The 27,132-nt window shown below is 40.1% G+C and overlaps 1 protein-coding gene across 8 annotated transcripts in view; it reads right to left on the bottom strand.

Annotated features, from left to right (window-relative positions):
• The window catches only part of TRAK1 (trafficking kinesin protein 1), a 121,774-nt gene that overhangs the window by 51,280 nt on the left and 43,362 nt on the right, over positions 1-27,132 (bottom strand). For 6 of the 8 annotated variants that reach the window (XM_015854098.2, XM_015854101.2, XM_015854105.2 and 3 more), the window contains exons 2-3: positions 23,877-24,169; positions 13,312-13,506 (exon numbers count right to left, since the gene is read on the bottom strand). In XM_015854098.2, coding sequence (XP_015709584.1) covers positions 13,312-13,506; positions 23,877-24,169 — 488 coding nt within the window. Of the gene's footprint in view, positions 1-1,590; positions 1,945-13,311; positions 13,507-23,876; positions 24,170-27,132 lie in introns of those variants that run through there. The other 2 variants (XM_015854102.2, XM_032442398.1) reach the window with 1 other exon arrangement.

The following is a 27,132-nucleotide window of genomic DNA, read 5'->3' as shown; positions in this document are numbered from 1 at the left end:
CCCTCTGGCACACGCTCTAGCTGACTTTCTGTAGGAGGTCTTGGCTCACTGAAGACAGATGCTGGGTGGGGACCCAGTGCTCACATGAGAACTTGTCTGCCCAGAATCAGACCAACCACCTTGGTGTTGGAGGCCCTGATCCCACAAGGTATTGCAGTGCTTGCCCAATACCTGTTGCGTATTCCATGGCTGTGGAACTCCCACGGTTTCTCCAGCGCAGAACACAACTTATGTCCAAGTTAATGAGAAGACGAGCTCTTAGCTCAGTTATTCAGACGTGTCAAACTTCTGAATAATGACACTTAGACTAGACAGATGGAAGATCATAAAAAGAATGATGAAAAGAAGGCCTTTAACCTGGATATAAGCTACTGTTTTTAGTGACAGTACAACTGTCCTATTACTCAAGCTTCCAAAAGCAGGCCAACCCAGTCTGTTACATCACAGAGATTAATCAGATGCTACAGTATTTACTAGGGTTAAACCGAGAGGATAAAAGTTACATAATGGATTCAGTCTTACTAAAAGTAGTTGGACCTTTCAAATAAATATGCACTTTGCTCTTTGTCTCCCTCAATACCTGGACAGGAATAATCACTGAAACAGTGAAATTCAAGTTGAACAACCTTCTGACACTGTACTCACCTCAGAAATCCAGTACATAGGCACAAATGGAACGGTGTGGCACCCACGAGACCACAATAACCCAATCAAATTTTGTCACACATCTTTACTATTTTTGGCCCCTCTTAGCACTTATTAAAGCACTACAAAATATCTCTCTGTACTACATACATACTATCCATAGCCCCCCGGAGCTACACTCCTTACTGTTACTTGTTTCATTGTGAGCTTGGGTTTGCCTCCTTTAAGCCAAGCTCCCCAACCAGAATAAAATCTAAATACAACTACTGCCTTCCCAAAGGCTGCACGCTGTTTTACAGGTTACTACCACATGCCACTGATGAATAATCTTGATTTTTTTCCACTCTGCAGTCAGTGCAATTTTGGGTGCCCCTCATCTTCCTCACATGCATTCTATCTGGAATCACAGTGGGCTCGGACGATCACCATCAAAACTGTTTGTAATTTTTTCAGCTCCAGAAGTAAACCTCCTCCAGTTTTAAGAAGCCATGTTAGAAACGTCTTTCATAGAGAAATAACCAGAGAGAAAACACATGCTGCTTATTAACGTATTAACTACACAGATATTCCATCCTACTGGCACTACAGAAAAATACAAAGCCTTAAGCCACAAACTGATTCAGAATCTTATATATAGACAAAAGCAGTTCAATTACGATACATGCAGCAAGCATTTCAAATATTTCTCCCCTTGCCCAAGGAGCTCTCGTACAGTGCCTACATTCCTCTGCCACTCCCTTAGAAATAGAGCAAGCCTTACAGCAGTCTCTTGCAGTATGCTCAGAAGAGATGCTGAGGTGCAACAGAGATGCAGGCATCTCTGCCACACCGAGGTGTGGCCTTTTACAAGGAACTTCATTTTTAAAACATTTAATAACAATGCTCAGGTCTTACAAGATTCAGATTCTGCACCAAAAAATGAGGAGAAAAAACAAAAAGATTTACCATCTGTGCATTCTTCATAATACCAGTCCAGTTCATAGTAATCTGCTTCAATAAATTTCTGCATAGTCAGTATCCTTCAGCAACAGACGAGACTGCACTTCGCTGCTAAGGTCAAGTGAAATGCAGCCATGCCTTCCTGCCTGTGCAGAACGGCACATCACAAGGCAGCTCATGGGAAGCCAGAAATAAGCTGCACATCTTCAATGAGGCTGCAACTAAATTAAGGGGTGGGGGAGGATAGGGTGTAATCTGGGGGGAGGAGGGGAAATATATATGTAGAGAGATATCTAGAAGGATGAAGAAGGGAGATTTCTCAGGCAGATGCCCTGGCGGCTGCTATAATAAAGCAGCTCTGCACAGGAGCCTTGGCTGGGTGTTACCGAGCTCGCCCTATCAAGAGGCGGATACGCTGACGTGGGGGCACACACCACCGCCCGGATGTCTCTAGCCCATCCCTCCCCAGGCTCCACATCCCCTTCAGCCTATCGAGTTGCCATGGAGATGAGCCGGCTCCAGAAGAGATGAGGAGATGCAGAGAATGCATTTTGTTGCTTCTGCCTTTGCAGACTAGAAGTGGCCCTCCATGCTGGAAATGAAACATCCTTTCGCAGAAAGAGGATCCAATTCTCTGCTGTCTGCTTGCTGAACAGCATCCTGTCATCGTAATTCACCGGGTACATGCTGTACATTAATAATGAAAAGCCAGTCCATTACTACTCTCTCCCACATGTACTGATAAAAGCCTGCCTTCCTCATGGAAAATGAAACAGTATTGCTTCGTTACTTTATTGCGGGCTGATACAATAGAATCCCTCATGCACACTGTTACAGCTAAAAGTGGCAAGCAGAAAACGAAGGAACTAGAAAAATGGGTAGAGAATCACATTTCTTCTTGCAATAAAGCCAATCTGCTTCTGCCTTTCGCCTTCTCCATGAACTACTGACCCTTCCACCCTCCTCCATTTTAAGAATCTAAGCTGAAATCAAGGGATTTGGATGAATTTTCACCACTTATTCTAAAATTGATTTCAAATTCACTCTTACTGAATTTTATGCTTCATGCTCTGGACATCACAGAACAGCTTGGATTGGAAGGGACACCTCAAAGACCATCTGGTTCCAATCTGCCCAGGGCCCCATCCAACCTGACCTTGAGCACCTCCAGGGATGGGGCACCCACAGCTCCTTATGGGCAGATGTGCCAGGGACCCACTACTCTCTGAGTGAACCAAACAATCTTTTTCCCTCTCCTTTCTAATTCATTCATGGCAGATTTCTATTAAAATCCCCTCATTCATTTACATTCCAGATTGTTACTGCTTATTCTACTCCTTAGGAGTTACAACTTAGCTTTAATGTTAAAATAAATAAATAAAATAAGGAATTGTCAAGCAATACAGAGGCAAACGTAAGCTGCTAATACTAATGTAACCATATTAGAGATTCAATTTTACTGTAAGTAATTATCACTACAGTAACTTCAAGCTTGGAGATTATCACATTCCTTTACATATTGTTTTCTGAATCACAGAGTAAGATATTTGTTCACATACACTGTCAGCAGCTAGGAGCAATGAATTATGTTATTCACTCATCTCCAAAGTCTCAGTCCAGGGCCAAACTCAAAGACAGCTTTGAGTGCAAGTAGATTATTTCACCAGAAAACAGTGTTTCTCAGTCTGAAAATAAAGAAATAAATCTGTAGGAGATGAAGACAATAATGTAGCCTTTTTGGCAATGTGCACAGGATTCTAACTAGTCCTGGTGAGGATTTAGTCCAATTCTGAGTTCCTCAGTAGGAGTTGTGGACGAATTAGAGAGAGTTCTTCTAAGACAATTCAGGGACTGGGGGACAGGGACAATTCTGGAGTAATGTTACTTATTACTGGGTTTGAGTAGCATTACTCCTACGGTCCTGTACTTCATCCTCCCTCCTATACTCTTTAATCAGGGGAACAGCCAGGCTCCAAACAATGCGATCTAACATCTGTATTCTATCTGATGGACAGCTGAGCTGGTGTAATACCTGAGCAAAGTCAGCCATGCTGCTCTAGGTAGGAAACACATCCATTTCTTGGAAGGCTACCTCCAAACAAAGCAACAGAGCTTTAATCATATAATTTATTGGCACCTTGCCCCCAAGCTGTTGCCTTCAGCTCCTGCCACTCCACACCAACCAGAAGCCAGGAAATCATCATGCCCCAGTAGCTTCCAGCCTTACAACAGGAAAGGCACAAAAACCATTCTTCTTTTCCAACAGATGCCACTCCAGAAATTATTTCTGCCCTCTTGAAATCAAGATGCACATTAAGAGATAACAATGCTCTGAAAAATAAAACCTACTTTCCTTTTCACAGGGACTGTATTATTTTTGGCTTCATACTGCTGATTGATTTTTATTATTTTTTTTTTACATTCTACACTCCATATTGACAAGAAAGCAACAAAATAAGTGGGCTTTAATTTCAGGTTAGTAAAGAGCAAAGGGTTATATATAAAGTCACTAACAGCATTTGGACATGCAAATTTACACAGTTCTGAAAAAATAATTAACATTTTGAATGCTGTGAGCAATTTTGCCAGATGTGATCAACCCGCCCTCATGTTGGACATGAGGAAATAGAGGAATGTGAAGAGGCACTCCAGCTCTAGCTCAGCCCTGCAGTTTCAGTTCTGTATGCTGACAAGGTGAGAGCTGGATTTGCTGTTAAGCACAGTTAAGGCTGTGCTGTTAAAAAACTGTCAGAACAAAATAAAGGTTTCTGTGGTAACATTAACTCAATTGCTCTGCACATAAGCAATTTGTTCCACTTGCATTATTTTTGTCTAAAAGGTAATTTAAGGTTGGTAATGCTATTAAATCTGCATTAAACTTATAAAGAGTGGATGCTGGCCTCCAGATCAGAATTGCTGAAAGGCCTCTCTCCTATTTTCTGACAATTTAAACAAAGGAAATCTTTTTAAACATGATGGAATTTTCTTTTCACTCCTCCTTCCTCCCTGTCTCAACACACACACTTCACTGAGAGGAGATGAAAGTAGTGCTAAGGTGGGATCCAGTTTTCGGTGTTGGTTTTTGTTGTTGTATCTTTCTTTGGTTTTGGTGGTGGATTTGTTTGTTTTCAATTTTAATGATGTTATTCTGCAGAGCTAACTGAAAACACACTGGTATAATCCAGAAAGGCATTATCTTTCTGTGGAGAAAACCAATTGTGCAGTCAAGTGATTTCAGAAATACTCAAGATACATGGAAAGATGGTGTGGCCTTCCCAGCCTGAAGACAGACATCCCAGACAGAACACTATCAATCCAGGTATCCACATGCAAGTAGCCCTTCAACTACATAAGAAATCGTAGCTGTAGGAGGGGCAGGCTGGAAGGGCTGTTGGGTTGGAAATGAAAGTATGGCCAGGTCAGCAAAGCAGCCACATAGCAGCAAAAATATCTTTCAACTTCTGCAGCCCAGTTTTACTTCATACAAATAAGTGTCTTTATATAAGAAGTATCTACCAGAACAGTATGATTTTCTGTTGGACTGCTTCTATTAACATTAAGCCTCCTTGTATTCAAACCTCTGTATTGCAACACTGCATTTGACTACAGTATTACCATGATAATTGCCTAATACTTATCAGATAATTGAGCTTAGGAAAGATTCCAGATACTAAATTTGTGATTACAAACAATAACATTTTTCATATTCTAAATCCATACATGGTTATTCACATTCATTTGGTCTTCCCTTCCAGCTACTAGTTCTTATGCCATTTTTTCTGTGTTTAAACAAAACAAAGAAACTTATTTGTTATCCATACAGCAAAATATACAGACTAACAAGGAATTCTGGTAGCCAACACTGACAAGCTAAATAGACTGAATACTTAAGTTTGCAGTTGCAAAGGGATATATTTAGGCAGAAAACCTGGACTGCCAAGTTCATGAGCTCTCTTCCTCCTTCCCTTTTGCTGTAATGAATCTATGCCATAAGCCCAACACTGAATTGAACTTCCCAAATTAACCAGGTCACAAAACAATACAAATGCTTTTCTTTCTTTCAAGAGAATATTTGACAAAGATAATTTCAACTACCCAACTTACAAATATTGCTTCTCAAGAAACCTGTGGCAGCACACCCAGGAAGGTTGACAACTATGTTGCTAGGGAGCAAAGACGCATAAGTCATCCCTGCTGGCAAAGAAACAAATAATATCTTTATCTCAAACCTCAGCACCAATCATGACTCCCCATGCTTAGTCATTCCCAGCCTTCTTATTCAAACCTTCCTCAATTCTGGGAAGATCTTGTGAAATGAACATGAGAGCTGGATGCATCATGCTGGACTCATGGTGGGTAAAATAGTGTATTAGCTCCCATTTAATGACGTCTGGGCCACACTTATTCCCTTGGTTCTAGCATCAAATCAGGTGCTGATACTCAATACACTCTAATTATTTCCTAGAGCCACGAACACACAGGATAAATTTACCCATCCCACTACCATCAGTTGGAGTCCTTTCTGCCAGAGGAACTGCTGTACAGTCCACCATTATGCAACATGTATTGCTACTAATCAGGCTTTGCCACAATAGTTCATTTGCAAGCTGATGTTTTTTTTCCACTTCCTTTCTTCTATTTCTTTTTTTAAGTTATTAAAGAGCACTGAAAAGGAAAACAGAGCATATTTATAAGAACAAACGATTTTCAAGGGCAGGTTGGCATATTGTTAGTTTGGAATTTACTGAAGTGGACTGTTGCTTGGATTTCACCTTCTAAAATAACAGAGAGCAAGAGTGTTCCCATGACTGCATGTGTAGTAATAATAAACTACTCTGCAGTTTAGGATAATGATCTCTTCCAGTGTAGTACTTTCCTTAAGCGAGAAGTCACAGCGGCCTGCTTCATCTGAAAAGAGTAGAACCAAAACACTTTGGTACACCTTGAACCAGTAGCTTTCAGAACCAGTGTTTAAAATAAATGAGTGCTTCAGACTTGATTACTTTAGTCAAATGTAGTTATTGTCCAAAGCTTCAAAATGGTACAAGCACTTTCTACACATGGGACAAAGCCTAGGGACACCTCTTCCTGTCCAAACACCATAAGAGCCCAACGACCTCACCTAGTACAGACTAAATCTCTGCTTCATAGGAATCTTTTCAGTTTACTCCCACTGAAACAAGACAATTTAATGTGAGACAGGAGCAGACAGATTAAGCTACTTAAGGACAAAAGCTGTTTTTCCACACAATAGGATTATTTCTCCCCTCCCCCTGAAAAGTACCAAGGTAAAATTTTTTACTTTCTGTGGTATATTTGGTAATTCCTGAATGACTCCTGAAGAGTAATACACTCGTGTCTGTATGAAATCAAAATTCATGCTGTCTTCAAACACATAACTGCAAAACTGCTTTCATTATCCATTAAGATGCCACTTTTAGAAAGAATACTCGAATGTATATACACCTATCAAGAATAAGTAAAGGTCTTTTTCTGCAAAACTACCTTCCAGCTGGTCAGTCAGCATGTCCTGCCGCCTGGAGCAGTTCCTCTGCAGGTGCAGAATGCAGCACTTCCCTCTGTTGGACTGCATGAGGCTCTTCTTGACCCCATTGCTACAGCTTGTCAAGGTCCTTCTGAATGGCAGCACAACCCTCAGCCATTCTTCAGATTCTGTGTCTATTATCCTCTCTGATGCTACTGCCCTCCTCTTAACATCTCTACTTGGTGACACAGCCCTTTAGCAAAGGGCATAAACCTGCAGGGAAGGTCATTTCTCCCAAGGCTCAGGGAGAGGCCGCAGGCACCCCCCACAGCCTGGGATTTGCACAGCTGCAGTCACCATGAACAGTGAGTGAGGATTACACAAGGTATCACCTAAGATCTCAATCAACAACAGCACCATCACAGAAATAAAGTTACTAGATGCATTTTAAGTAGAGAAAAATAGATGAAGAATGGGGAGAACAGATAATTGCCTTTTTCCTGCCTTGGATGACTCCAAATATAAAGAAGCAAGTACCTACTATTTGCCTGTATGGCTTTACAAAGAGAAGGGGCAATGTGAATGCTCTTAATCCTACCTTGTTAGATGTCCAAAAGTCTGCTAGGGTTTATTAAAACACACACACAAAACCTAGTGCTAAGATGAAAACTATTGTCCATTTTTCCTACTGTTAACAGTTTTGTGACATGCAGACTTGATTAATATATCAAATTGCATTGACGAAACAGAATCCAGATGCTAAACATTTGAGGGTTCAGCAAGCAGCCAATAAATGCACAAAAATTGTTTTTGAAAATACTAACCAAGCTGAAGCAGATAATGAATAATCTTCAGTAAGATCTCTTTGTGGATTCTGGAAGTACTGAAGTGTATTCTCTCAATCCTATTGAATTTATCCAGTCCTAGAACACAGGTACTATGTCACCCAACAAAATGAGACTGATTTCTACAGTCAGTAAAGAATTGAGAGGTGCAAGACGGCCACCACCTCCATACGCATAAACACATTCAACACCCTTCAAAATCTTAATGCTTTTTTTATTTTAATGGGTCAGATCTTGACTCAGCTCTAACCATATGTCATTAGAAAAGTAGGTCGAACAAGTTCAGAAGACTGGAGAATGAAAATGTATGTATTAAAGCACATATCACTGACATAAAGCACTCAAATAACCATTAAATAAGTGCAGCAAGTACTTACCCTTTACAGACCTCTACATGACAAGTCCTGCTAGTCTGGAAATGAGTCCAACTAAGTTTAATTCTAAGTTTCTCATTATACACAAGCTGCAGAAGATATTTTTCTTTCATGTTACTGAAAACCTTCCCATATCATAGTGACCTCCTTAATCTACATTTCCACTGAAGCTCTCCCTCCTCCCTTCAGCTCTGTGTTTCTAGTACCTTCTTATATATTTTTAAGGAGATATTACAGAAGATAAGAATACATGGCATTCTTTACCAAGAAAGAGCAGGTGTACTCTAGGAGCCCTTCACAGTTCAGTACAATATGCCATTATGCTCTATTAAAGACTGATAAACAAGCCCAAGGAGACCTAAAAAAACAACCAACAATGATCAAGGACCAAATGGAGACATCCATTAAGTGGCCCTGTTAAAAGCACTGGCACACTTCTTCAGTTCACAGTCTAGAAAACACGATTTCTCCCTTCACTCAAAATGATAGACTATTTTCCTAAATACAAGTGTTTCTTCTTGATATGTTTCCTATTGTAAAATGGAAACAGCTCAAATGTAATGCTATTTCCTCTCCCTCTATCCCCTGAAACACAGTTCAGTGACAGCAGGACTGGTATGGGTGAGCATTAATTGCTACTAATCTGCTTCTTAGATGAATGAAAATGTATCTGTATGCTTTGAAAGCTTGATAGTGCATTACTCCAAACACCCACCAACTCTTCAGAAAAGCTGCATCACTCCAATGCTTTTACTTCAAAGGACAGCAAGGCAGCTGCTAGTTACATTATGAGCTGAATCACTCTTGGAAGTAGCATTTCTCATACACTCTCTCCTGGGAGCAAATGCAAACACAGATGAACTTGAACTAGAGAATACTGTCACTACAAGTGATTTAAGTTCATTCACTGATAATGGTTTTCACAGACATCTGAATCTACTAAAACAACCGTAGAATATCTCTTATTAAATATATTATTCAGAAATTTAAAATTAAAAAATAAAATAAGGGTCAAAAAAGTATGTAGTATCATAAGTTTCCTAGCACCAAGCCAGTTTTATAGAAAAGGGGAATACTAGCTGGATAATGAGAATGAATTACAGAATGTTCTACAGGTATGTAAAAAACTGATATGCATTTACCTAATAAAAGTAGTACTATGATTCATATACAAATGAGATTTTAAAGAGCAAGTAATTTTTATTTATTATTATATTTGGAAGTACAGTTCTCAGACATAGTCCATGGAGAACTTAGGGGCACTTTGTGAAGCTTAACCAAAAAAACATTTAAGGAACTACTTTCATTTTGAGTAGAGATTTGAAAATCTGTCATTACATACCAAAGTTCTTTCAAAAGGATAACTACAAAGCCAACTGTACATCAATACATGCATATTGTGTGTGTGTGTATATATATATATATATATATATACACACACGCGCGCCTGTGTGTGCATCATTATATATACCCACATGATATATATGTATATATTTAGACCATTCCACTTCCCTACTTCTATGGGTCCCAAAGCATTTTTAAGTAATCCAGTACTGGAGTCTAAAGGTTCAGAAATCCATGTTGTTCAAAACTCACCAACTGAGTCAAGACAGAGCTAGAGACGTGGATCAGAACCAAGACAGAGCTTAAAGGGTCACTGAGTATGGTAACTGGCCACAGATGTGCTCAAAGCCTGCAGCTGGAATAAGGTCAAAAAAAGCTGCTCTCAATTACTGGTGAAACAAAGAAAGTAAATGACACCACCATGGTCAAATAAGAAATGCTTTGCTATCATTTATAGCTAGTGGAAAACCAGAAGTGTTCTGTTTGCCTAATTCCAGTAGTTCTCTCCAGTTTAGTTACTATTCAGATTATTTCCAGACTAAGTAGTTACACATTAATTAACTGGTGTGGTGAGAGTTCAGGTAATAAAATGTTGCTCTCGCTGATAAGCTCACTGCATAAACACGAAGCCTTACAAAATACATATTTGCACATGTTAACTATGCACAATATTTGCATATATTAAAACAAGCTCAGACTTTCCTGTCTCTGTCCAGTATTTCCCAGTCTGCAAATGTTTCCTGAATAAAGCCACAACATATCCCTTCATTCTGACTTCTCAACTATTCATAACGCTGGTGGTTTCAAAGCTGATCAATACTGCAATACTAGGAACCATAAGCAATGAAAACATTTCATTTCATACCTAAAAATATTCTGCACAAGCTCAGACTTCCACATCAATTACATTTTGCTCATCTTCAAAGTGTTTCTAAAAAGCTCAAGGAAGACATAACAATCTGTACATATAGGACATTTTAGTTCTGGTAATAGTGTTTATTTTGCAGGAAATCCTTTTCTGGTGCAGTAAGGTTAATTAAATCTTCCTTCACTTACGACAGTCTGACAGATTATAAATTTCCTTATATGTAACTACATTCATAGAACTCAGACCCTAAGAATAATGCTCTGAATAACGTGGAAATCTGTAACGTTGTCCTAAGTTACAGTATATATTCACCTTCCCTCTGCTCCTCCATCAAGGTTTTTAAAACAAAGTAAACGTGTACAAAAGGAGTGCCCTGATTGCAGCTCTGAAAATGAATCACAGTGCTAGAAGTCACACCCTGGAAAATACTCTGCAGGGTGATAATGGTACAATTCACTTTTGTGACAACCTACTTAATATCTTTAATTTCATGGTTCATTTTTCATAAAGCAATGTTTATGCACGGTGCCATAACTTCCAAACATGCCAAAGTTTTATGATCTTGCACTCCAGCTTCGTATGAGTTGTTCACAACTGAACAAGGGTGAAAGAATTGATCCCAGCTCCCAGGATATCAGCCTAGGGACTAATTCAACTTCGTCCATTTTCAACTTCTTAAGCCACTACCTGCTGACCATATGCTTGTACATCATTGTTAAGCAACAAACTTCCCTTACAGAAGCTCTCCTTTCTTAGTTCCTTCTCTTTAAGCAGTTAATTACCAATGAAAGCAAAAAACACATCACCTTTTTTTTTTTTTCTTCTTTTTTTTTTTTTCTTCATTCAATCTATTTGACTGGGTGAAGCTTTCGAATTGCAGCACATAGCAAAGCTTGCAGCCCGTTATGCTTGTAAGCTGGATAAAATTGTTTGAGCATGCAAAGTTAAAAGCACTGCTATCTGATTTCTCTGATGCAAGTAGCTTCATTAAGTACCCATTCTCAACAGTCATGCATTACTGATCACATATCCCACAAACACCTTAGAGAAGTGAATTGGGATAATCCCACATTGATTTTTGCCTTCCTTTCCCCACTAGTAAATCATCATTCATGTGCTTAATGCAACAGCCCCTTTGCATAGACCATTTTAAGGACGAGACAATTAATCCTGTTGTTACAGATACTAGAAAATTGATGTTTCAGAAGGTTTATTTAGATCAACTACTGCCACCATTTCAACTGCACTCAATATCTGCTATGAAACAAGAATTAACCGATTCCCTTGATCAGCTTTCTGCCTCACCTGCCATATTGCACTGTTTTTGTCTGACTGGGGAGAAGGTAGAGAATCATAGAATGGCTTGGGTTAGAAGGGACCTCGAGGATCAAATTCCAGCATCCCTTCCATAGACAGAGTGGCCAACTGCTAGACCAACTACTGGATCAGGTTGCCCAGGGCCCCACCCAACCTGGCCTTAAACACCTCCAAGCGAAGAGCATCCACAGGCTCTCTGGGCAGCCTGTTCCAGCACCTCATCACTCTCATGGTAAAAAAAACTTCCTCCTAACACCTAATCAAAATCTCTCCTTTAGTTTAAAACCATTCCTATTTGCCCTATCACTGGCTATCTGTAAAAACTTGATTTCCTTCATGTTTATAAACTAAATACTGGAAGGCCACAATGATGTCTCAATTAAGTTTCAATGATCGGTAGACATTTTATATTTCACATCTTTCATTGAAGCACTGAAGTAACTCAGTTCTTTGTATTCATAATTGCTTACAGAATTAGAAAGTGAATTCTCCAGATGCATGACAATACAATGAAGCTGTATTTCCAAAAGCTTCTTTTGAGATCTGTAACTCAAATCTTTTGAGCTCCACAGCACCTCAATAACTACCTAAAACTACCTATCTCTACAATTTATGTAAATCCACCACTATGCAAGTCTAACTACTAAAGCTTTAGTATGTCACCTACTGGCTTGATGCTCTGCAGACTATTTAAACATGCCATGCATTCAAAAGTGTAACCAAACTGCACTTTTTCATGATGCTGGGAGGAGGGGAGAAGAATAATTTAATCATAGACTACATGATTAATGAGAAACTGGAGGATGAATCACACTTGTCTGGTCTTCTTGTACAGCTAAGTCAACATCCACAGCAGAAGAACACAGAGACACGAATCCATTCACCATGATAAAAGGATCTACCAGCTCAAACAGAAGAATGAAAAATGCATAAGGTCACAAGACTACAAGCTTTCTCTCCAGGCACAAACAGTACCTTTCTGTATAATAGTATGAATATGAACAAAAGAAAGAACGAGGGGACAAACAGTCTTCACACTAAATGCTCAGCGTTTGGTTCTTCACGAGCCTTTCTTAGAAATTCAAGCTGTAGAAAAATGATTTGACATCATCTTGTGATGCAGGCACACAGCAGCACAGACAGCATTAAAGTGAGTCAGGGAATATTCTCAATAAAAGCAAGCAAGGTGACATGCCTAAGCCTTTTACACTGTATAAACGTAGAGATTTCAGCCTCTTGCCAGAGAGATAGCAAGCAAAAATAAGTTTTGAAGTTTCACAATATTTGATATTGTGACAAAGTACACGGACAGATTAACAAATGCAACCGCTGTTTTTGATTATTTCTTTTCTTTACTAACCATCACCAAACTTGAAAACCAACAGTTCTCTTGCTTTTCACAACTGTAAGAGAATTGCAGATATTTCAGAGGCAGTAACAAAAATAGTATAGTATCATTTACTCTTCAGTACAATTCATAAATTTTTGACTTACGGAAGTATTTCAAGGTCTCTTCTATTTGCTCAGTTGTTAAGTCAATATTAGCATCAGGAGAAATGAGAGGAGTATGAAGCCAGTCGTCGTGGTCATAACCATAGATTGTATCTGCTCTTAGCTTATAATGAGGCAGCTGTTCTTCCAGTAGACTGATGATTTCAACTTCAGGAAGATTGGTACTATTGCACACATCTGATAAAAGAAAGAGAAGACGGTCTCTGTCAGTTACTTTAAACCAAGTATTACATGTATAAGCTAGGAAATACGCCAGTTTGATTTGATATCAAAAAGATTTTTCTTTGTGAACAGCTAGATGTTATTTAGAAAACAAGACTGCCCCAAATTATCCCCAAATTAGATGTCTACTAGCACAGAATGTAAGGATGCTTAACAGTTTAAAAGGGTGTATTTGAGTAGAAAGTCCAGAGGTCCCCACCAATCTATATTCTCTTTGCTTTCATCAAGACTCTGCTGCTACCTTTTGGACATATATAAGCATTCTCCAAGCCTCATTGCAGAAGTATAGAGAGAGAGAGATTAGTAGAAGTAAGCATTCATGTGCAGCCCTGCTATTTTTGTGGAGCTCTGTGCAAAAAGCAAGTCAACCCACACACATCACTTCAAGAGGTCCTGCAGCAACTTACCAGATTAAGAATGTACCAATTCACACAGAGAAACAGGAACTCATTCCCCTGCACCCACAGCTGTGCACTAACTCTAAGTATAAACCTTTCTTCTGCCTGGCTGCTTCTGAAATGCTGATCATGTCCCACTTTAGTGCCCGCAACCATCTAAGTTCAGAGAAGCCAGCTGATATTGTAAGAAAAATCTGTTGCTGTAAACTAAACAATTTAAAGATGATTTTCTACATTTTAGCTACTCAAAAGAAATTGAGTGATCTTATAGTTTCAAGCACGTTGAGCAAGACACTTTTTCTGTTTTACTATATAATGACTCCTGAGTGTTTCTATACAACTCAAAGCCTAAAAACTAAAGAAGATAGATCTTCAAAGGCAACATGTTCTGATGCTATTAACTTCTATTGTGATTTTAAACTCCATCTACCAGCAGGAAATAGGTGCAGGCTCTGATATAATTGCTTTTTTAGGAAAAACAGGACACAGTAATTAAGGCTGTGTATGACTAAACATTAGTTCACTGCTTAAATCATGGCAATACACTCAGTGGTGCAGTCATGCAGTCTTTCCTCTTCTTCCCCTTGCTTTTTTGAGGTGCTGGCACTTGATGTCACAAGAAGGTACAAAGGCTTCCAGATTGCTTTGTTATTGTGGCGTTGCTTTTTTTTTAATGGTTCTGATTAACACTGCAAAGATAGACAAGTAAGATAAGCACTCTACTCAGCACCTGAGATATCATTCAAGCTTTATGATGCTCAAGCTTTTCCTTTTGTCCTACATGGTAACATCATTCTATTGAGTTAAACAGCATGATGAGCCCAAACCAATTAAGTGTTCATTAATATAAATGATTCAAGAAACCACAGTTGAAGTTGCTCTGTCCAGATTTATTTTTTCTGTAGTCTAAATGATTTTCAATTTGTCATTTTCTGGACAATCTTGGCTAACAGAAACTTCTACAAGCAAATTACAAGCCATCTGAAGAGCTGAATGTTTCTCTTGGGAGTCATAAACTCATGATGCCTCCCAAAGCATGGGTCATTCATTGCAGGTTTGGCTTTTATAAGGAAAACGTTATGAAGAAAGATTTGCTAAGGCTTCTGCATACTGCAGAAGGCTATTGTTTATGGTACTCCATAATAATAATTATACAAAAACAAAGAAAATCTGTGAATTTGTAAAATCTTTTTTGTTTTATTTTTGCATGTAGTATGCTCCACTGCTTTGCTATCCTCATAGCTGAGATGTGTCACATGCAGGAACACCCCATCTCACCTCTTTTTAGTACAAAGTTAACTTCTCCACATCTGATTTGTAAGACAAGGAAGTTGCCCAGTGTGCTTTGCTTTGTAGGATTTTCTGACATCACTCCTCCTCTTTCTCTGCATATTTTCTAGAACATATGAATCCAATTTCTTTCAGAGGCCTCACTTTTTGCTGATATTTTGTTGCTTCAGTTTCCAATCTTCCCATTCAATAAAGAAGACTCAAAATCAGACAGAACACTCCAACTGCATATTTTCTTACTGCTTAAATATCTTAGGTATTCTTTATTTCTTAACACATTCCATATCTTCTTAGAGGTTGCCATTTAATTGTCAGGGTATCTCTGCTTCTCTGGGCATCCTGGATTGGAAGAACTATGCCAGCACCTTGTCACCAGGCAATTCAGCCTCAGCTTGAGTTAGCTTTTAATATCTGCCTTCTCTACTACTAATTATAGATAGAAAGACAAAAAGAAAGGATGAAGTACATGAGAAAGGTGGTGGAGGGACTGTGGAAATACATGTGGACAGATGTGAAGATCTCACTTTAAACAACATGGTTCCTTTAAAGCAGCTGATCTGTCACTCTCCATTCCCTACCAGACTTTTGAGTTTCACTTGTTCACAGTTTTGTCTGAATAGGCAACTACATATCATACTGTAAAAATAGCAGCTAGCTAGACTTATGAACAAGGAATATCTCTTCAATTTTAATATATATTTCACATAGAACTAATGATAAATGAGAGAAGAAAAATAACAGAAGAGAAGTAAAACAAACCATACACAAATAAACATACAGAAAAGAAAGCTCTGTGATTCTCAAAGCCTGGTACTGGCAGGTTGGTTTTCTTTGTTTTTAGATATAGTACACTACAGCTATCCTATACAGCCACTGCACGGAATATAAAGTGTTTACTTTAGGATCTGCTGGATTCTAGTCCAAATTGTCCTCAGTCTTTACTGTTTAACTGGTTTGTTTTCAAGCAGAGCCTCTCCTGTCAAGGTGAAAGGGCCTTCCAGGTCACTAAAGCATCTCTGAACAGTGGATACTGCCACCTGGTGCAAGTAGGGCCTTATTACCCAGTACCTCGACACCACAGATGACAGTTCGGTTGTTTGTCATGAGAGTTCTATCTCACCACACATGGACAACCATTTGCTCTGCAAAACTAACTCTGTGCAGTACCCACTGGATTACTTGTTTATTTTTTTCCTTCTTAAAAGGCTCTGAGACTACAAGAAAACCACTCAGAAACTGTACAGAAACCACACCATTCCTGGAACACCATTCTCCTCAGCTGCAGCCCTGACAGAGGCTGACACCATGCAAACAGCTCAGAGCAGCTGTGCTACCCTGAAATGGCTCCTCTGGAAACAGGGAGCATTGCTGTGTAGAAGCAGTATGTTGAACAGAGCCACACCAAGGTCTGGCCTTGATAAGAAAAACAAGGAAATTCTCTGGAGAAAGCATGAAGAAGTCACCACTTTACTTCCTGGAACTACCCATTCCTCTCCCTGATCTACAGTTGTGATCCATTCTCCACCCCCCACCCCCAGCTATACTCCTCCTTGACATACAGCTCTCAAACATTTTAAACAGGCAAACTTAAAAAACTGTATGAAAACAGCTCCTCAATAAGTAACAGCTTTCTTTCTTTCTCTCTTTAAAAGCACACAATACCTGAAAATGGGTCAACTCCGGTGCCAGCTATCTTCTAGTTAAGTAAAAAGAAGCTTCTCTGCAGAACGGCGCTACTGCATGGAGACTAAAGTCCAGCCACATGTAACACAAGAAATTAAAGTCCATCAACCTGAGCCTATCTCGTGCTAAATACTAGTGAATCTTGACCACAAGTTCTGAAATAACATGCTTTCGGGGAACATGAACACAGGCTCCATTTTGGTTTTCAGCTCTCAGAATCCAAATATCAGTAAACACTAACTTGCAGTTAGGCTGCTTACCAGTCCACTAAGAAAAGAAATACAGCCTATAGTTGTCTATTATTTGAACTCTCAAGGCCCACTCAGTTACAGGCATTAAATACCTATTGGGATCCAAACTACAAGCACGTCTTTGACACATAACTCTGTACATTAACCTGTTACAGGTCAAAAATACAAATCCACCATTTTGCTACTCTTCTTCAATTCAAGGATGACAAGAATAAGGCTAGTTATACTGAAATCTTACAAATGCTGCTGCTGAAGTCACATACTGTGTTTCTAAGGTGTCATTAGCTTCTAAGGCAAAGAAAGCAACTTATTCTTAATTCACCTTCCTCTCAGCTCACTAACAAGAAAGATGGTTTTAGCACCCTAAGCATCATGAGTTTCACTGCTGACCACCCAGCCAAACTGTGGGAAGAAAAGCTTTTTAACAAGAAAGCTGTCTCTTATCTTTAAAACTCAGCCTCCTCGGGCAACCCCAGAAGCTTCTGCAACTTGATTGGCATGACAGGATTTCAGAATTGCAAATGCTGATACATCATTAACCAGAGCTGGTTAAACAGTGGTTCTTCTGCTTCCACCCATGGCAAATACCGTATCAAATTCAATTTCTGAGGGGAAAATAAATCACCCCGTGCCAGACTCTATGAGTCCCATTCCAGGCTGCCACAGCCATGCTCCAGCTGACCTGCACAACTCAACGTCAGCACAGACACTTCCCTGCATGCAGAGCTCCCACTGGGCCTCACACATGTGGGGCACATACTGCGGAATGGCAGGGCAGGCAGCCTCTATGGCAGCTCTGAGCATCTGGCATCACAGAGCAGGAATTTGGGAGGAGGTCTTTAGACTCCACCACCTCCCTGGGCAGCCTGTGCCAGTAACTCACGACCCTTTCTGAGAAGAAATTATTCCCAATATCCAACCTCCCCTGGTACAACTTGAGGACATATCCTGTCCTATCACTAGTTATCTAAGAGAAGAAATTGACTCCCCCCCCCCCCTCCCACTGCCCTACCAGGCATTGGCCAAGCCCATGTGTGGTGTGGACAAGTCGAAGAACTGCCCTCCCATACAGGCTGAGTCTGTGGACCTGTATCTGCACTTTCATGCAGGTAAAGCATTAGTATTTCCTGCTCATCAGCTTCCTTGGTGGGAAATTCTACTTAAATTCAGCAACTGAAAGCATCTTGAAGAGGTAAGCTGTGAAAAACTTGGCTGAGCAAAACGCAACAGCTAAAAATAGGGACAAAACAGGGAATGCCAAAGCTAACAAAGATAAAACCTCAAAAAACTGTAGTTTCATTGTGAAGAATATCATTGTTTATTAGGTTAGAATGTCTCTGCTTGGTTTCATCCCACACACACATTCCTGCTGAGTGTAACAGAGTGAAACTGATCTCGGTGAAGAAAGGCCATTCAGCTATTAGGTCCCTTTTACTGCACATTAATGGAATCAACTTAAACGAATTTTGCTTCAGTATGGGAACGTTTCTCTCCCTACACAAATGCAGCCATACTAGGGCATATGTTTAACAAAAAATAAAAGGAAATTCTACCATTGCAGCCATTCTTCTAGAGCAAGAACAAAAGCTATTCATGCATCAAACACATGCTGGCAGCTCACTGTTCAGCAGCAGTAAGAACAAACACATTCATTAACCACCAGGATCTCCTCCCCGCCAAGGCAGACAGAGAATGTCTCAAAAGGGCAAAGGAGCCCATTGATAAGTCACTGAGAATGGAAAAGCCCGAAAAGCAATTGTCCTGCATTTGGTTGTTTTTCAGCCCTGCTACAAGATGTGCCAGCCCCTGCACAACAGCTGTCAATAATGCTTTGGAATCACAAAGGAAAAATACAAGGATTAATTCGTATGTAACTTGCTCTTTACAGATGTTGACTTTAACAGGTAAAAACGTTGCTTTAGGATGCATACATACTTGTGTATCCAGGGAGTGCACGGCTACACTCGCATTGAATGCCAATGAGACAAAATAGTGGATTAAGAGTATTTTCAGACATTTAAATGCTCCAATAAACATAAATAGTCTTCCAGTACTATTTATGTGTACTACAAAAGGGAAAAACTATTCTATTTCAAGGAGAAACTGAGAGATGGGAGACAAGAAGGATGGCGAGCGAAAGTGACAGAGGTTTTTCATATTATGAGTCTGGTAAGTAACCTTAGGAGCTGAATGAAGAACCAATAACTCAAACCCTACACAACAAGAACAAACAGACAGAAACCAGTTGGAGATTGGTCTGAGCATCACTGTACATAGCCAGTAAAATCTATGCACTCACATGCTAATACAATCAGCAGGTTCAAAAGGGATTTAGAATAAAGATCATGGACAGAGACCAATGCCAGCGGGCACAAAGAGAACTAGGCAGGGCTGTACCCTCTAGAACAACAGCTCTGCGTGATGGGGATACATGTGCTGAGAACAGATGACTGTGAGGAGCTGCACATGGGCTCTCCATAGCAACATCTGCAATTGCTGCTGGAAGAGACAGACACAACTCTGCCACAAAGGCAGGGGAACTTGGCAAAGAAGTCCTGTAGGCCCTGGAGATGCCCTTTAGAATGAAATGACTACAGAAGAAAAATGGTCAGAATTACACAGTTTACCATAGGACAGGTGACCAAGACATTACCATGAAGAGTTTTTCAACATCTGATGGAAGGAAACATTAGTTTTGTTTAATAGGAGACCATAATTAAAGCCTTACTAAGGAAAAAGTTTGAAAATCCAGGGAAAATCTTTGCTGGCAGAAGCTTGTGCTAGGCTTGAGAGCAAGAGAAAGTTGGTTTCTCTTGATGCTGAGTATCCAACATTGGAGTAAGGAGGAACTTACATGACCTGCAAGGTCAAGTTGCTCTCTAATGAGAGAAATAGAGATTATATGGTTTGATCTATCTAGTGATGTATTTTTTTTTCTTCAGTAGGAATACAGCTTTCTGAGAAGCACTGAATGCAAACAAGTCACAGAAGCGGTTATCACCATAAATCATTTCCCAAGACCTCTCAGGGAACTGCCCAGAACTTGAAAGCCAGAGAACACACTCCCACATACTTTTTCAGAAGGAGTAATTAGTGTAATGGACAACTGAATTTTGCAAAGTAATGAGGGAGCTGGGCAATTTAAATCACAGTCCATTCATTCTCTTGTTTTTCAGAGGACGAAGAAAACCTGTGCAGCATATTAAACAGCTACTTCTTGAATTACAAAGTACACTGCGCTCAAACCACTGCAAATAAAGCCTTCAGATAATAAAAAGCACCCAAAGTTAACTTAAAGAAGACAGTTTATGATCCTGTGTTAGATATGTACCAAGAGAAACAAACAAACAAAAAACTAATAGTCAGAAATCCATTGTGATGGATGCCAAGATGCCAAAAGAGTAATTCTATACTCCAGTGATATTTCAGATTTCCAACTGCATTATACCCTCCACTTCCAGAAGGACAGCACTTGTCTGACAGCAGATGATGGACGTGGAAAAGGCAATCTGATTAAGAGGCTTCCGTAATAATTGGATTATTTAGCAATTGACACTTAGTAGTGATACTCTGCTTTATCCTATCAAGACTGCAGCCCTTCTGTCTTTACAAAAGAAGAGGTGAGAGGTGTTAGACGGAGGGGAAAGTCCCACCGCCAAGGTACAGTTACTGTCAGCATCCACCTGACTTTAGGCCTCTAGGCCTGCACTGCAGTTATAGGGAGACAATTTCAGGAGTACTTTTGTTCCTTTTATACGGAAAAAGAACGCTAGATGGTGCTATATTCGTGTTCGCATCTTTACTCTTTGTAATGGTAGCAGCAAAAAAAAGTTGAAAGGAAACTGGGACAAGACAGGTGCTTCACACGTGTAGTAGCAAAGGAATGTTTCCATGTTATGCAGCGCTGTCCCACTGCCCATCAGCCTCAGAACCTGAAACTTCTCATTCACATCGTGATAACAACAACAACAAAAAAAGAAATAACAATTCCAAAATATTGATTACATGTAGCAGATACTGAATCCATTCACAGGTTTAATACTACTATTGTTTAGGGAGTGATCCACCAGTATATATATATTTTTAATAGTGACTACTGGAACATTCACAAACAATTTTTTTAATGAATCAATAGGACTATTTCATTTGCCTCTCTGCTCAAACCAGCACACATTCAGACCGTACACATGTGCAGACATAACACTTCAGTTACAGTAACTACAAGCTTTGGACTGCTGGTGGGAAAGAAGTCTTCGAAGATGTTGCCTCCAACTACTGATCACATCAACTTATACAAACTTTTCTTCTCACTGCTGTGCTATGCCAACACAGCTGCTTGTAGGCCACAGAGTGAAGCAGCCCAGAGATGTGAGCAACACCCACATCGCCTCTTCCACAGATCCTATCTGGGCCAGCTGTTTAAAATACCTCAGAAATCACAGTCCCACAAAAATCTGCTTAGGATACATCATGGCCAACTCCAAATTCCCTGCCATTCACTGGTTACGTTCACTGGTAAGGGGTCTGGAGCACAAGTCTTACGAGGAACAGCTCAGGGAACTGGAGTTGTTAAGTCTGGAAAAAAGGAGGCTCAGGGAAGACCTCACTTCACTCTACAACTTCCTGAAGGGAGGCTGTGATGAGGAGGGGCTTGGCCTCCCAGGCAACAAACAGGACCCGAGGAAATGGCCACACGTTGTACCAGAAGAGGTTTAGATTACACATAAGAAGGAACTTCTTCTCTCAGAGAGTGGTCAGACACTGGAATGGCTGCCCAGGGAGCTGGTGGAGTTGCTGTCCCTGGCAGTGTTCAAGAGGCACCTGGATGAGGAGCTATGAGATATGGTTTAGTGGTTTGCTGTAGCTAATGTAATGGGAGGATGGGTGGACAAGATGATCTTGTAGGTCCTTTCCAACCTTGTGATTCTATGATTTTATACATTTGAGAAAGTACGAACACAGAACACAGCCACTCATTTCCCCAGGATTTTCTTGCTGTGTTCTTGCCTTTATTTGCAAGAACTTTTGAAGAAAACTTTTACAATAAAACCTAGCTGTTAACCTTAGATTAAAAGAAAAAGAGTTCATATTAAAGCCTCTGACAACTCTTCCTATCCTTATGTCAGATGTATACAAAATACACCAGCGTGTATTACTGACCAAGAAGAGATCTTGCAGAGCAGAACAAGTACAAGAATAATTTCCAACTCCCAGTATTTCCCTTTGACACCTTTACAAAGCAAAGAGTTGAAACTCAATAATAATAATAATATCAAGAAAAAATATACAACAAACTATTTCTACAACAAATCTTCTCCAGGTCACAAGTGGTTCAAGTTTACTGCTGCAGAACAGGTAACCAATATAAAAACATTACAGTTTCAATCAGCAAACCGCATTTGGCTGATAACTGCAAAAGATGAGATTCAAAAAGTACATCATGCTTGAAACAGCATGAGGTAGGATGACACGCACTGATCTCAATTAAACAAAGACTAAAGAGAAGTTAGAAAGAGGTATTCTGTTGATAGTTATCCTTAAAGCCATCTCTCCAAAGCAGTAACTGTCATCTCCTCACACTTTACCCCTCCACGTGGCATGGGTATTTATGCCATTACTACTCCAGCATCCTGGAACGTAAAGAATAGAGGTATTTAGACCATCATTCCCCTTCCAACTTTCTTTTCTTGAGAATATCAACCTTTCACAACTACACAGCATATGGGTGGAGTAAATTTAAGGTGTACTATAGAAATATCTGCCAAGAGACTTCATAAGCCAGCTCTCTGACCTCAGAGGATTCTAGAAATGGCTGGATGTTACTTGGGATACAGCTATCCGGCAGCCAATTAGAAGGGCCCTAGTCTTATCTTTTGTTTATTTCAGTGCTCACATTTCTTCTTTTTGAAAACTCAGCTGACTTCTCAAATGCTCCCAGAAGACCCTGGAACTGACAAGGTCACTTGAAGCTAACGGAGTTCAGCTCAGCTAAAACCCATGCATTTGGAATCAATCAGTCATTTATCTCATGGCCATATTCACAACTAAACTGAGCTACAGTGATTATTCAAGCACAAAAGAACTGGATTATTTGACCACAGAACTAAGAAGCTAATTCTTTTAAAATACTGTATTTAAAGACTTCCTTGTATGGAACTGTATGATAAAAAGTCATTTAATTTTTCATACAACATGCAAATGAAGCTCCATCTTAAACATAAACTTTTACAGTTTCAGGACTAACGTGACAAAAAACAGAATGACTTTGAAAAGTGAAAAGATATACAGTCAAAACACTGGATGATTCATATTGTTTCTCCCATTCCCTTCTCCCACAAATAAATTCTTACGTCAACCTAAAAATCTTAGTTATAATCAACATAATGTTAAGCTGCAGTCCTCTTTTACTCTCATTCCTGACTCTGCTGGCTTGCTTTCCAGACATACTCCAAATGGTTCAACTTCCCAAGCATGCAAGTATAGTACCCTAGTTTCACAGCTAACATCAGTTGAGCCCATTTGCGAAACCCCTCAGCTTTATAAATAGTTGGCATTGAAAATTCAGGTACCAGTGAAACTCCCTCCTAAATAAGTAAAAGCATGCAGAACAGCAGCACCAACACCATCCATATACAAGCTTAAGAACGGAAGCATAACTACACATCTCCACAGCCTTCTCAAGATAAAATATATGACTGCTTACCAGTAATGGTGCAGGCATCTCTGTACTCTCTGCAGTCTGGCACATCATCTTCCACTGCTTCGCTTACATAGTGCTCTTCATGAATGCCTGTGTCACAGGCTTGGACTGCATGGTTCAACAGCTCCGAGGGAGGCACAGTGGCGGCCAAAGTGCAGTCGTGCAAATCTGTGGCGTCCAGCTTGGCAGGTTTCAGAGGGTTGTACAAACTGCCATCAGGGGGACCAGCACTGGAGACTGGGTCTGGCTGGCAGAAATAGAACTCCTTCTCTATGCTGGAGTCGGCTTCACAAAGTCTGCAAAACACAAAAGGGACAAGTGCTTAATTCAGGCCATTCCAAACAGCATAAATCAGAATAATTTTCTTTTCCTTAAGCACTAATTTAACCTGACAAATTCAGCAAATACTGAAAGCCAAATACAGTATATAGAGCAGCTGTCTATTTTTGCACCTTGCAGGATTTTACAGAGTAGAAAAGTGCTATTCCTTGTATAGTGTTATTTCCCAACAGCTGATTTTGCCTAACCCAACTTGGCATAAGCTTGGTCCAGCCATCTTGGCTCATTCTCCACCTGCCTCTCTCTCTCACTCAGGCTGAAAGAGAACCCTGTGAAGCACAGGTCAGCCTCCTGCATGAGCCTCCCTATGCAGCAGACAGGCTGCACATCTCTGGGGTATTATATGAATAATTCTCTCATCTCTAACAGTAGAATAACATTATCTGGATGTATTTCTAAAGTTATGCTGAGGAGTTTGGCATCTGATTTTCCAGGCATTCCCAGTAAATAATGTTATTGCTTCACCAAAGTATTTATGACTATTTCTAGAAACTCTCTGCAAGACTGAAACATCTCCCTGTAAACAGCCACAATGCAGCCTGTGCATTCCAGACCTTCTGGGGGAAAGTTTCAAGGAAATCGTGCACTAAAGTTACATCATTATAGATATTTTCACACTCTCTTTTCTCAGCCTTTTTCTTCCCACCCCTTTCACTGCCGGCATAAGAACAACAGAGCAAAATTCTGTTCTCTCAGAGAGTCTCAGCGACGACTCGTTTGCACTGAAATCTGAACACCACAACTGGAAAACTGGAAGGTACTATTAACCATAGGAAAAAAATGAAACCCCACGCACAAAATGGCACCCTGGAAGATTTTCCTCAGTGACATATGTTTGTATTTCTGCACGGCACTGGATAGCTTGGAAATGGTTCTCATACTCGGAGGCTCAATACCTGTATTTTCTAACATCCATAATTGCTGCAGGAAGAAATTAAATCCAATGATAGATTTATGATCCATACTCATACAAATGGTGCTCTACCTCGGCTGCTGTGGGAAGGAAAACTTCACTCCAGTGTTCTACCAGGAAGTCTTACAGTTCCCCTGCAGAGCATCCATTATCCCTGCACCACCCAAGTACACGCTGGGAAGAACAATGCGGTGGCTTGGTACTGATTGCTGCTAAATGGTCCCCATTCAAGTGGCTCCCTAGGAGCCAGAGGAACGATTACAGATATTAGAAATCCGCTGTTTAAATTAAGTTGGAATTAAAATGCAAAGCTTCGTTATCTCTGCTTGATGATAGAAACAGCTTAAGCTATAAGCAAGAAAACACACCAGAAACACATAGACGGAATAATGAAATGAGCTCCATTTTGTCATTGTTGCTACCACACAGCTGCGATTCACATTTGTTTTGAGAAATTGTCAAGGTAAGTCTGACGTGAACAAGGACGTGGCTGGGAGTTGGCAACCAAATGTCAACAGGAGCGTTCATGCTCTTGCCATGTTTTCCCCTCCTCCACATGCCTTGGCAACCCCTGAGAGCCAGCACCATAAAAATACCACCAAGTGAAACACCACTGATAAACTGAGGTGCAAGCTGTGTGTAGAAGTCTACAAGATCACAGATTCTCAAAACTCACTTGAAACTTTTCTGGACATGCTGACATTCCATGCCCGACATTCCCAACCGTCTCTGTGAATTCATGATGCTGCATCCCACACAGTCCTGATTAAAACAACCTTCGCCCAGATTGTAACACTGCAAATTGCATCAAAAGTCTGCAACAAATGAGTTTTGTCTCCTTTCTTCACCCAAGTTAACATCCACATCATGGAAATGCCATGGGGCTCTGTTGCTTCCTCCTCCATTGTAGGTTACGCCCCAACAACTCAACTTCTGCCTTTTATAACTGTGCTGTTATGAGCAAATAGAGTGACATTCAGAAACAGCCATCCATGCTCTTCCTTCACACAAGCTGTTTTGTTTCACTGTTGGTCCTTACAGAAACTATAAACATACAGAGCTCCAAGTACAAAGACACAATAAAAATTACATCCCTCCCCTCCCATTTGCCCAGTCAGCTGCAGAAACCCACATAAAATCAATGTGAGAAAGTCAGATTCCTGATTAAGGCAGCGAATTTGCCTTGATGTGAGGATCTCGTATCACAAAGGGAACAAAGCAGGAATGTCCAAGCATATGCCTGTTCCCTTTCAGATCCCATGGAATATTCTGTTTCCAGACGCAGTGGGAAAAATGCTGTTTGGACTCTTATCTATGAAGTCCATAGAGGCATTGTTTGCACGCCTCCCCCCCTCCCCCCCAGCAGGGCAGATATCTTAGCTACTGGATGAAGGGCGCACTCTCTACCACCACACCTTTAAACTAAATCTAAATATTCCTGTTGCAGAAAAGAAAAAGTAAGTCACAGCTGAGCACTATTTACCATGCTCCCAAGTCAGCCATAAAGGGAGACAGACACTACTATACCCGTGAAATATGAAAAAATAGCACTCTTTTATTCAGTCCCAACAGCATATACAGCAATACAACAAAACTGTCATTGCAGCGTTTCCTATTTACTCCGTCTGACAGTCAAACAAGGACACAATTTGCAAACCAAATTGTGACTTTTCTCGATGAAAAACCCATGCATTTAATTCCTTCTACTCTGCATGCAAGCAGCGCAGTGTAAGATATGTGTTTGCATACAGGATTTAAATTTAACTCCTCTGTTTTACCTAGTATGATTTAACTCAATTTTTGCTTCAGTGTCTGTATTGCACCATTTTTACCAGTCTAAACAAAATGACAGTTTGAGGTCAATAAACAGACCTGGGTCTCAAGAAATACTTAAATTTGGGATGCATTATTTCTTCATTGTAAACTTGTTTACAGAAGGACAGCAGTTCTCCAAAGTTTACTATTTAAATGTTTTTAACCGTGTCATTTTACTGTGCAATTCCATCT

Source organism: Coturnix japonica, chromosome 2 (genome assembly GCF_001577835.2).
Source record: "Coturnix japonica isolate 7356 chromosome 2, Coturnix japonica 2.1, whole genome shotgun sequence".
NCBI lineage: Eukaryota > Metazoa > Chordata > Aves > Galliformes > Phasianidae > Coturnix > Coturnix japonica.
The sequence above is the reverse complement of the archived record's forward strand: the minus strand, read 5'-3'. Positions and strand labels throughout refer to the sequence as shown.